The sequence below is a fragment of the Vanacampus margaritifer genome, chromosome 1 (assembly GCF_051991255.1).
Source record: "Vanacampus margaritifer isolate UIUO_Vmar chromosome 1, RoL_Vmar_1.0, whole genome shotgun sequence".
Lineage (NCBI taxonomy): Eukaryota > Metazoa > Chordata > Actinopteri > Syngnathiformes > Syngnathidae > Vanacampus > Vanacampus margaritifer.
The window spans coordinates 21433625-21446140 of record NC_135432.1 but is presented as its reverse complement, the minus strand read 5'-3'; the positions used below and the strand labels follow the sequence as shown (position 1 = coordinate 21446140).

At 36.6% G+C, this 12516-nt stretch overlaps 2 protein-coding genes across 2 annotated transcripts; both read right to left on the bottom strand.

Annotated features, from left to right (window-relative positions):
- Window positions 1-1757: 1757 nt before the first annotated feature.
- Window positions 1758-9165, bottom strand: LOC144062006 (uncharacterized). The gene is made up of 5 exons (XM_077582996.1): window positions 9123-9165; window positions 7016-7055; window positions 5079-5135; window positions 4835-4957; window positions 1758-3184 (listed from the first exon to the last, which is right to left on the bottom strand). The coding sequence occupies exons 1-5, from the start codon at window positions 9159-9161 to the stop codon at window positions 3084-3086; spliced, it is 360 nt and encodes a 119-aa protein (XP_077439122.1). The 5' UTR covers window positions 9162-9165; the 3' UTR covers window positions 1758-3083.
- A 204-nt stretch (window positions 9166-9369) lies between these two features.
- On the bottom strand, window positions 9370-12497 carry LOC144062000 (uncharacterized). Its single transcript, XM_077582982.1, has 7 exons — window positions 12258-12497; window positions 11836-11938; window positions 11398-11538; window positions 11030-11181; window positions 10646-10782; window positions 9873-9966; window positions 9370-9765 (listed from the first exon to the last, which is right to left on the bottom strand). The coding sequence occupies exons 1-7, from the start codon at window positions 12348-12350 to the stop codon at window positions 9370-9372; spliced, it is 1116 nt and encodes a 371-aa protein (XP_077439108.1). The 5' UTR covers window positions 12351-12497.
- Between the last annotated feature and the right edge of the window lie 19 nt (window positions 12498-12516).

The window sequence follows — 12516 nt, the reverse complement described above, 5'->3', positions numbered from 1 at the left end:
ACACCAAACTCCTCGAGCGAGCGTTTTGGCAAAGCCAGGGAAAGTTCATCTGGGGGCTGCACTGGAACTCAGCATCAACATAACGTTGATTCCGCGGATGCTTCGGAGAGCGATAAAAGTCGAGGCTGCAGGTAGCTCAAAGGCTTCAAATTGAGGATTATGATGCTCCGCAACGTGAAGCGTAAATTGTATTACGTTTTGGACCGGCGTGACAGCCATGCAGTCATACTGGGCAGAAAATCTTCCAGCCAGGTGGCAATTTTGTAACGCCGCTCCAATGGGCAAGGGAGTGATATGTTTAGAGAAACTGCAAAGGCTCAGCTGTCAAACGATGATGGACTCACCTCCCGTCACGTCCATCCGGATGACACCTTCGTCGAAATGGAAAAAAGAAGTGACTTTTGGGACACACTGCGTTATCTTCTTATAAGAATGGGGGTTTTGTTGAACACAGTGACAGGTATGGCACCAGTTATTTTTTTTGTGTAAAATATACCACCCCTCCCCTAAAAAAAAAAATTTTTTGCTCATCAAGAACCTTTTAAGTCTGTAATGTTTTTTAACCTTTATCTCATTTGAGGATGAGAAAATTCCTATAGTTGCTGTACGTTTGGATTTTTATTTTATTTTTTTTAAAGAATGTTACATTCAATTTTATACTTCAACAAACAAAACTAATCCAAAATGGCAACCAATAAGTTCAGCTCTTCAGCCTGCACACATCCAACCTTGAACCCAACCTACTGGGTCAAAACCAAAGTAACCCAATCTGCCACCAATTCATATCTACCCAACGAGTGGGTTAGGAAAACAACCCAGCGTTTATTTTGTGAAAACAACATGGAAAGGTCTACTGTAGATGAGTGAAGAACTTTGTGGAAGTTCTGACATGTTTCCAGTAGTTGTTTGCAGCTGCAGCAGATCTGTTGTTGAGGAGCGGAAACCTTATCGCACCTCATTATGTTGTGTTAAAGAGCAGGATGTGTTGGGTAGAGTTACTGTTGTAAAACACACAGGTGAAACTTTTTTCCTCCACAACGCAGCCAATTTTACATTCTGTGGCCATTTTGCAGGGAATCCCTTCTGTAATTTTTCCTTTAAGCTGCCAAATATCTCATTAATGGATTCCACCTATTAATTGCAAACATATTAGCCACTAGCAAAAAAGGTAGCACCAGTTTCCTCACCCAGAGGCAAGAAGGAAAATAATGCATTGGAAAATGTGAGGAAATCCTCTGCAGGTTCGGGGCCCGCTTGGACGTCCCACTGTGCTTATGAGGAGCCAGCATTGCTTCGCTTTTCCAAACCTGCAAACTCATGCTGGGGTTCCACTCACACAATTTTACAGCATTGTTTTTGGCTTAATGAGGGGGATACATGAACAGTGTCATAATAAAGTTTTTGCTCATTAGAGTGTAGTCTGAAACTTAAAACTGTGATGTGACAAAAACAGGCAATTTTGTTTTACTTTTGGCCCTACCTACAAAGAATACGTTATTCTACACATATAGATAGATAACATAACAACACTAACAAGCATATATTCTTTATGGTCTGCAAAGAAAAACTATTACTGAAGAGTTTTGACCAGCTCCAGGCATCTGTGTTACATTGCCCTCAGGTGACCAAGGAACACACACCACAGGGATCAATACACTGTGCAGAGAAATCCAATAAAATACAGTATGTGGCAAGGATTGTGTAATTATTTACATTTCAACACCGTTGTATGTTTTATTTAATAAAGTAAAATACTATTGAGTGCTAATTTTATTATCAAAGACACATTATACAATTTTTGGGGTGGTTTGGACAGATTAATGGCGTTTACATTCATTTCAATGGGTAAAGATGATTTGAGATACAATAAAAGAGTTTTGAGTTATGTGCATGGTCACAGAACAAATTAAACTGAAATATCAAGACACAACTGTAGTTTGTTTTTAAATGGCAACTGAGATGGTTAAGTGCAAAGGCGTTTCAAATCCCATCTGGATCCTTCTTTTGAAGTCCTTAAAAGTGAAGTTGGATGGGAAGTTATTGACATCTGGTCACGCTATGACGCTATGAAAGTAGATTTGTACTTCCAAAATTGAAATCTATCTTCTATCTGTTATTCTTCGATTATGTGGGCCTCTAATATTTTAGACAAAGACCACAAAGCTCACATTTTTAATGGATAATGCGTTTAAAGCTTTTATCGTGAATTTAATGATTCATTTGTTAATATTGTATCCCACTATGCACATAATATACAGACTGTAAACGTTGGTGGAATCCCAGCAATTGGTGTGGGGTCCTTCAGGCTACGGATGATTGTTTCCACTTTCCACAATGTTTGCTGGGGTCCCGCCACTGAAGGGGAAGCTCCAGTGAGTGTGGCTTACTTCGTAAAACAAGGAGGAGGGGGTCCCCGTGCAGTTTATTGGAGTGCGTAGTACTCGCACTGTATTTCCATCACCAAATGTCACGTAATGTTTGTAATGTTTCTTTGGCTTCGTATGGAGCAAGTCAAAGATTTCAGACCTTTTTGGTGACGTTTTTGTGTAGTTGTGGAACTGGTGTGGGGAAAATTCAACCAATATACTAATGGTAATATGTTTCAGGAAATTAATATTTATTGTTACATAGGATCTCAGTTTTGAGGTGTTTCAGTGACAATTGTGGGTTTTTTTTTCCTTTACAGAAGGGTTTACAATTTACTTTAATTTTGGGTTGAGTTGTTTGAATTGTTTATGGTATAGTTGGGAAAAGTGGGGGGAAAGTTCTAACAAAATTAATATAGGTGTAATTTTTTTGTATCACAAAAATCTGGCTTTTCAACAGGGGTGTGTTGACTTTTTATATCCACTGTAAATGTCAAATCTCTACACTGCTGAAAGTCCTTAGGCGTAAGGCGGGAAATTACATTATGGGACTATACTCTCCTTTTTGTCTGATATCCAAAACATTTTTAATAATCTGAGTAGTTGGAACAAAAGATATATTGTTCCCATTTAGAGAAAGAGGGATTTGCATGAGTGACAAGAGCAAAAAGCAAACAGCATTGACAAAAAGGGTGCCGGTGTACATAGTAAAGCCGCTCAGTTGCAGAGGTCCGTGCTGCAGCAAGTGGCGAACGCGCCGGGCGTTTTGATGAAGCCCTGACACACAGCCATGTTCATGCATTGACGGAAAGATTGGCCTGCAAATCAATTTAAAAAAAAATGTTTCAGATAAACAACAAATTATTCAATAAAAGTCATTTTGACAATATGGTCAATTAACTCATTCACTGCCATTGATGCCTATAGACGTCAAAAATTCATTTAGACTAATTAATTTAAAAAAAATCCACTTTTGTTAATGGTTAAAGTATGAAAACCTAGAGAAAAAAATATTGCACATACGGAACAATTTGTTAATAATCGTGAGGTAACTAGTAAAGTCATGCAATTAATTACGATTTAAAAAATGTAATCACCTGACGCCCCTAATTTTTAATAATCTTTTTTTTAATCGTGAGTTAAATAGTGAAGGCATGCGATTAATTACAATTAAAAAATGTAATCACCTGACGCCCCTCATTTTTAATAATCTTTTCTTCTTAAAAAGAAAGATTTAAAAAAAGAACAGATTATTAAGAATTAGGGGTGTCAGGCGATTAAAATTTGTCATTGTAATTAATCGCATGACTTCACTAGTTAACCCACGATTTTATATCTGTTCTAAATATCCCCCAAAAATTCTAGGTTTTCATACTCTTGTTAACAAAAGTGGAAAAAAATGTTAAACTAATAGAAATAGTTAAAATGAATTTTTGACGTCTATAGCCGTCAATGGCAGTGAATGAGTTAGGGACAAACACAGAGTAACAATTATGTGAATACTGACATACAAGAAGCATTAATGCGAATGTTTATTGTGTGTCAATATCTTTTGTCAGTGCATTGACATGAAAACAAAAAAACTGGATTAAACCACTGATACAATTAAGCGTATAAAGTCCTGATTGCAGGGTTTGAAAAAACATTTGAAAGTTATAACCCTCCCACACTTTAAGAACGTTTAAACTTATTAAAACTCACTTGATTTAACTAGCTTAATGCAAACATGATGTGAAATGCAATAGACTAGCTAATAGAAATTAGCACCGATAGCATATGGTAACTATAAACCATCAAACTCCTACTTTAACAGACACATAGCAGCAACACATTATTTCTGTTCTGTGGGAAAAACGAGTATTATTCAAGTTTTGTTGGAGACCTTTTCTGCCCCTCTCCCAGCTATGGCTTTTCATACAGTATATGTTAGCATTAAGCTAGCACACTTTTGTCATGTTATGGTTTAGTTGAACAATTCAATGTTTAATTCTCTTATGTTTTAGGTGTCTGTCTTATTTTTTTTTTAATATCCTAGGTTATAATTTGTTTTGAAATACTGACCTATTCACAATTTTTGGGATAAAGCCAAAGGGATAAAAATATGACATTGGAGTCACATTGTGGCATCTTTGTGACAAGCAACAATGTAGAATTGAAACGATGAGTTTTATTTAGACAAATGTAGTGCTTTGCTGCCATCTTATGGCATCTATCTGCAGCTATAAACCTTCGGAGGAATGTGAATTATTTGCAGATGTTCAGTATTCACAGCGAGGCTTTGCAAATAGCAGGGGAACACTTATTTGCTCGTCCCAACAGGGGTCGCCATAAACAATAGCCGAAGTCAGGCGCTTCTGCAACTAAACAATTCATTTCTTATTTTGCTATTCTGTGAGAGCATCTCAGCAATCACACACCATTTCTGACCACACAAAAATTTGCATTACCACCTACAAAACTGAACTTACTCAGAGGGCCTTGAAGGATAACTGAAGCGCAGGCATTAGCAGATCCGGTACAGGTCTGGGTGCTGGTCGGATTACACAGATCGCTGCCCTTTGAGAAGCAGTAGTTGCACTTCAGTGCCTTAACTAGAAAAAAAAGAAAGAAAAAAAAGACGTGACTTGATGATGATGTGATGACTTGATTTATGCTTGATGGAACGCATCTAATGGCCACTGTCGTTCGTGTGTTGGAACACGCATACCGTACCTTGAGCTAAAGCCAGCAAGAGGAGAACGGCACACGCTGCGGCCTTCATTGTTACACCTGACGGTGCAAATGTAAAACATTAAAAGGGCACATGCCAGCATATTGTATCTCATCACGTATTCGCCAATTGCTCATGAAAGGGCTGCTCTTAAGGATTTAGGGCCTAATGTAGTACAGATAGGCCTACTTGTGCTAAAAAATAATAATAAAATAATAAACTAAAATAAAGACTGGTAAAAGTAGGACTCCCAATTCACCTCCTGCACTATTACTCAGAATATCACATAACTGTTTTTGGGTTTTTTTTGGACACGACTTCCCCTTTAGATGCAGCAAAAATTGTGTCCCATTGTTCTTTGTGGCTGGACCTTATTTCACTTCCTTTTTCTGATGTCTGCTGTCTTTTTTTTTACTTTTGTATTTTGTTTTGTTGAATTGAGGGAAAGGTATAATTAAAATAAAATTAAAATAAATATAAAAAATGACATTTTAATGTAGTTTTTATTAAGTAAAACATTTTAACATTTATTTAACAATTAATTATTTCATTGAAAAAAAAAAAGCATCAATCCCAACAAAAAAAACTGGCCAATGTTTTCACCAACTTCCAAGCCTAGCCTTTGCATGTTTTTTTTTACTCTTTTTTTTTTTTGCTACAGCCTTTAACAGCTTTTTTTTTAGTCAGCATTATGCCAAATCATATACCCCTCAACTATATTTAAGCTGCCTGCCTGTACAGTAGTTGTGGTTTAATGCCAATGTTGTCACACTGACACCGTACGTGCATGCAAGATACCACAATATGTAACTTACTGCATGTGCAATTAAAAAACACAACTTTGAACAACAATGTGTTCTACATAGATTATCTCAAAAAACAACATTCATAAATAACTAAGACTTGACGAATGCAAAAGATATATGAAGAATAAATACCTTTGTGAGACCCAATGTGCAATGTTGCTTCTAGTTGCTTCCGCCCTCTTCTCACTTCTTTTTATACCGGCGCTCGCCAGTCACATAAAATTCCAGTTACTCAACACCAGGAAACTTGCAACATACACTATCTGGGACTCCAGCAATGCAGAAAAAATGGAAATCCCTCTCATGTAACCGCCCCCCCTTCTTTCTTCATGTCTGATCTTGTTTTCCCCCTTTGTTGTTAAACAGCAATACCGTTTTTGTCAAGTACTGGAATGTCCCAGGAAGTTAAATATGAATCTGATCGATAAAAACGGCTTTTCAAATCTCAATCATAAAAAATATTGAACACTACTCAACCATTGCACCTCTTTTAGGTACTGGAATACCCTTTAGTGGTACCCAGGAAAAAAATGAAATGATTTTGGGACTTCTATTACTATTAGGCTAGCGCCTCATTTGCTAATGGATGGTCACGGATGCAGCGGTGCAACCTCCGCCTATACACACAGTATGCGACGGCTTTCCGGCGCACGCTGCGCAGGCATCAAGGTTTTCTGTTTCATGATCAGAAGGCAACTCCGGACTTTGGGACGCCTTATAACCATCCCATCTATTAAGTACAATTCAGACGTTTGTTCTTGAATTCTTGGCAATCCATTTTAATGGACTTGTGATTGGAGTCAGCAGAGAGCGCAATAGCAAATGTGTCCACAAGATGGAGCCATGCGATTTTTCTCTGGGAAATCAAACCTGGTGTCTTGCGGTCACGGGCCGCATTTTTTTTTACCGCTTAACAATGCTGAACAAGCGACAGGAGGTGATGGTGAAGAAATATGCAAAAGTCTCGCCTTCACTTGTGGAACACCACCAGAAAATCACACTGACTTGTAAAAATGACTGTTTGTCCAAGGAGTTTGGTGCAGTTTTCCATCTTGAGCGTTTTGCTACATTGACTTGTGTGTCCTTTCAAAATGACACTTTTCTTCTTTTTGCATTTTGCATTTTGCATTTACCTTCTTTCTGGACTTTCCCTGAATTGTCCACTTTGAACACCTGCAGATAAATGACACATCACAATTGAGGAATGAATATTTTCCCTTTGTGAATTTCATTTCATTTTTCATTAGCCAGATAAGGTTTTTTCTTTGTTTTTAAGCATGAGCACATTTATTTTATTTTATTTTTACTCAGTAAAGGGTCTGTTAAAATATTTCTCTATAGTTCTATTTTCTGAATGTATTTCTTTTGATTATTTTATTAATATTTCATTATTCAACTCTTTTTTTTAACTCTTTTTTGTTAACTTTTTTTTGCACAAAGTTATTAAAATTATTATTTTTTATTTCTTATATTGATGTTTAGCTTTTATTTACTTTTTGTTTTTTTTTTATACGTAGTTTTCTTCGTGGTTATCAATGCAACCCAAAAGTGATTCAAATTATGATGAACCCCGTCATTTTGGGGAAGGAGGCACCAAAAGCAGACCGAGTTTGGAAGCAAGTCACCTGCGGTCAGAGACAGTAGTTTGACCGGAAGTGACGTCATGTGACCATATGCAATGTGCATCATCATTTTCCCATTCATTCCATTTTGATTCTTTCTCTCTCAGATATTTATACATGCATTGATTTAAGACGCGAAAAGGCTAAACCAACACGCGTGCGCTGCCACCTTCGACCCTGCAAAGCTTTTGTCAGCTGTGTGTTCCTGGATGTTATTTTGTATTTGTTCTTATTAATTTGCCCCCTTGCCAAGTATTAGTCTTAGTTCATGTTTGTTTTCACGAACTATCGTTGTTGAAGAAGTCTAAGTCTCCCATGACTCAACTTATTTGCGTAATTGCCACCTTGTTCTTGCCACATAGCAACGCTTTGAAGCAAAGATGTGCCAAATAAGCTTGAAAGACCTTAAAGATTAGAACTTCGCAAGAGCACTTGGAAACATGCAACAAAGTTGTCAATAGAAGCAGAGATGACCCTCCTGCCGCAGCAAGAATGATACTGCTTGATAAGAGACTTCATTTGATGTATTTATTTATTGCTGAATTTTAAAAGTATGGGTCTTTCAATATGTGCAACGTGTTTTTTTGCCACAAAATGGATGGTGAGCATGGAGGTAAAAGTTGCCTACGTTTTAGAGGAGAATCTGGGCTTCACAGATGCGTTGTTTGTATTCTTCGGATTATGTGTCTATGTTTTTAACATAGAGAAGCAGGTTCTGATTTGGTTCTGAGATTTACAGAAACATATATGACTTGGTCAAATTGTACATTTTTTCTTCTAGAGTCAATTTTTTAACTGATTTGCTCGCAATGAAAGTTACAGCAGCTGCTTATTCGTTCACAGGAACAAAAGCAAAAGTTTGTATTCATCAAATTAATGTTTTCAATGTTATCTGTCTGTCTGTGTACATCATAGGACAAATTGCTGATTGGCTTTGCCAGCAACACAATTGGTTGACACCAAGACACCAACAACACAACCGTTAACACACACACAGATTATCTTTAGCAATGTGGTACTGAGCCACAGCAAATTTGTTTTTCGGGGGTTTGAACAAGAAAAGACAAAGAAATAATATTGACAAAATGCTTAAATTAAATGAATTTCAATGCTGGTAAATTAATTCAAATGACTAAATTATTGTTTTGAATAATTGTACATGCTGTAAATTTTATAAACAAATAAAATTTTAAAAATTTCAGATTAAAATTTGTGTCTGGCCTGCATTTAAAAAAAGGAAAAAAAGAGGTTACAGTATACTGTACTGTAAAATTAGGTAATTTACAGTTAAAAAACACATTCCATCTTTACAGTAGCTCTTTACTACTGTAAATGTGAAATACAGTTCTGATACTGTAATTTAAAATGACAGTAAATTACTGGCAACAGTGTCGCCGGTAAATTGCTGTAAAAAAAAAAAACACTTAAAATGTCTGACAGTGTATGAGGACATAACTGCTGAGCAATGTCATCAACAATGAATGGAGCGTCTTCATGATTAGCTTCAGTTTGGAAAAGACTGAAACAATATACACAATCTATAGGATATATTGAACAATGGCAGAAAAAGGGTTGCATGTTGATATCGATTTCCTAAGTACGGTGAAAAATCTTTCACATGATCCGTGTCTTCACTTAAACGAATATGATGATACATGATAGGCTACTCAGTAACAAAAAATCCTGACATTATGAAAAACAATTACAGCAAATGCAATATTTCATAGCTTTGTATCAAAGTGGCAACATGAATCACTCCCCAAGAATTTGCTCTCAGCTTCCAAAAGTTCAGTAAGCCCTGCTGTGAACTCATCTCTATTTCTTGATATAGGCTGACTTGAACAAATAGATTGGCTGAAAATGATCTATAACCACTTTAGGTCATACTTTGCACAATCAAAGTCAATCAAAGTAAACAAAGCGTCTGCGGTCACCAGGCCAGGTATGTCCAGCAACCGGGGAAAAACATCCAAAACTGTTGTTGAAGAGTCTTGCTGGTCATGAACCAGTGTCTGGCGGTATTGAAATGTTGCCCTCGTCTTCTCTTTGATGACAGATACATCAGTTGAATGCTTCAGTAAAGAGATTGCTTCAGAACATTCATCTCCATTCAGTTGCTCATCAATCAGGACCAATTCCCTCTTGGCACTTGGAGCACAAGTGCTGGTTGAGCATCTCTGGGACTGGGCAGTATTGCGCTGGACAGTCTTTATTCTCCAGGCCAAATAGCCAGATTCACTCTGCGCATCATAGTAGTGTTCCTGTGAAAACCCAACATGAGAAACATGAAATAGCAGCACAGAAGACAAACTGATGATAAGGAGATGATTAACCAAAAAAATTGCATAATTGTAATAAGAAAACTTACATATCCATTTTTTGAGAATGGATCTTTGAGGTTGGGAAATAAAGTGGTGATGCCAAGTGCATACTTTGTTCGTACATAGGCTGGTGGGATCCTCCTTAAAAAACAGAAAATATATTTTATGAGCTCTTAAATAATTTGTTTAAAATTTGGTACATTTTTCAAACCCATCAGCTTATGTTGGTTAGAGAACGATATAGGCCGGGCCAATTATCAGTGCCAATATTCAGCATTTTGAAGAATATTTGCATTAAACTTTTTTTATTTTTTATTATTAAATCAGAGGACTGATTCAAAACAAACTGAATTTAAAACTGTGTTACTTCAGGTAAATATTTCTAAGAGATGCTGCTGATCCTGGGAACTCTCTGCACCTTCTGTTTTTGTTTGAAATTAAAACTAAGAAAAGTGAGGGGAAAATGTAAGATATTTTACCTTTTTTACCTTTTACTGTAGAAAAATAGGAGTTATTATCACTTCAGTAAATTTCTAAAGGTGATTTTTATCATCAATATTTTAGGATACTTTAAAGACCAATTAAACGTTTGAGAAAGAAAATGAGTCAGATAACGGTTTTTTTTTTTTCAAAAGTAATTAAGAGATTTACTTGTGTGTTTTGTTTAACAGAACAACAAATTTACCCTTCCAAAAAACAGTTTCACTAGTTTACTGTATAGGCACACACTCAGTAACTGTTTATAGAAAGGACATTTAGTACATCCCTTCAGAGTCTGTGTTTTACCCCAAAAACCAGAAAGGAGAACTTTAATGCTTACCCATGAACCTCAATCATGCTGGCCACTAGTAAGTTCACCATCTGTCGCCGAGTACCATCTACCAATGTTTTCAGTCTCTCATATTCCTGCAAGATCTTTCCTCCCCCAGCCTTGGTATGTAGAACATCTCCAACCATCTAGAAGATACAATAAAATCAGAATCATAGTCAAGTCTGAAATTAAATTAGACAGATAAGTAACAAATCTGATAACACAATGGTTGGCCCTTAAGTATGTGATAGACTGATTAGGAATACATACATACATTTGATAGTTAGCTACACAGACAAGTCCCTGTTTAAATCTCTTTTGTGTGTATTTGTGAATATTGAAACCAGTCAAACTCAATATATATGGTAATTTAAACACAAAAAAGTCCTAAACCTCTTTAGCTGAATCCTGATCACAGTGGGCTCTTTTTAGTCCTCTGTCGCTCGTTTCCGTCACCATTACATCCGGTGAATCAGACACCATGGATGATGAGTCTGATGTACACGTCTCAGATGAAGTGAAAGAAAGATCCTGATGAAGGACAGCTTCGGGATAGTAAGGAAAACGTAAATAAAAAGTTAAAAAATAAATATGATTTAAGAGCAATTATATGAAACTTTTTTGCGGGCTTGAAAACAAAACATATAATGAGAGAAGGCTGGCCTAAAAAAATAAATAAATAAAGTAACCCTTCTTTTAGTCCTCTCCATTATATGCAGTCTTCTATCATCAACATTTTCCCAGGCAAGACCAAACCTTACCTTTAGATTTTTCTTTGCACACATTGATTGTTAGGTTCCCTGCTTGCAAAAGCTCCTCAAACACATCTGCATCCACTTCTGTCCCTGAATCATCTGTCAAGTGTAGCTCTGAGTGCAGGGGAAGCTCTAACTTTTCTATGACTGAGAGAATAAGAGATTTTGGGAAGAAAAAAATTTTTGTATCTCTTAATATATTAAAAAATGTCATTTTAGCAAAATCATTCTGAACACACCAGTGTCTGTCAGCAGTGTTTTTGCCAAATATTTTTTTTGGGGATACAGAACATTTTTATTTGGATAAATCAACATTATTTCACTAAAGCCAAGAGAAATAGAACTTGGTGGATGGGCCAACATTGTAAACTAACTAAAACTCAGTTTGCTTATAGAATTGATCCGTTTTCTAAAACAGAACTGTGTTTAAAGTGTTATCCTCACCTTTTTGTAGAAATATACTGAAGTCCTCGTATCCATTTTCTGCCTGGGCGACTTTAACATATTTCTGGCTTTCACCAAACTTCACCTTCACCAGCATATATAACTGCAAAAGAAAGAAATACACTAAAAAACCCGTATGACTCTGAAATACAGTTCTGATACTGTAATTTAAAATGACAGTAAATTACTGGCAACAGTGTCGCCGGTAAATTGCTGTAAAAAAAAAAACCTTAAAATGTCTGACAGTGTATGAGGACATAACTGCTGAGCAATGTCATCAACAATGAATGGAGCGTCTTCATGATTAGCTTCAGTTTGGAAAAGACTGAAACAATATACACAATCTATAGGATATATTGAACAATGGCAGAAAAAGGGTTGCATGTTGATATCGATTTCCTAATTATGGTGAAAAATCTCACATGATCCGTGTCTTCACATAAACATGCATGAATCCCTCCCCAAGAATTTGCTCTCATCTTCCAAAAGTTCAGTAAGCCCTGCTGTGAACTCATCTCTATTACTTGATATAGGCTGACTTGAACAAATAGATGGCCTGAAAATGATCTATAACCGCTTTAGGTCATACTTTGCACAATCAAAGTCAATCAAAGTAAACAAAGCGTCTGCCGTCAAGTCGCGCTTGGGCGTGGCCGAGGGCGGATCCCAGCATAGCTCAGT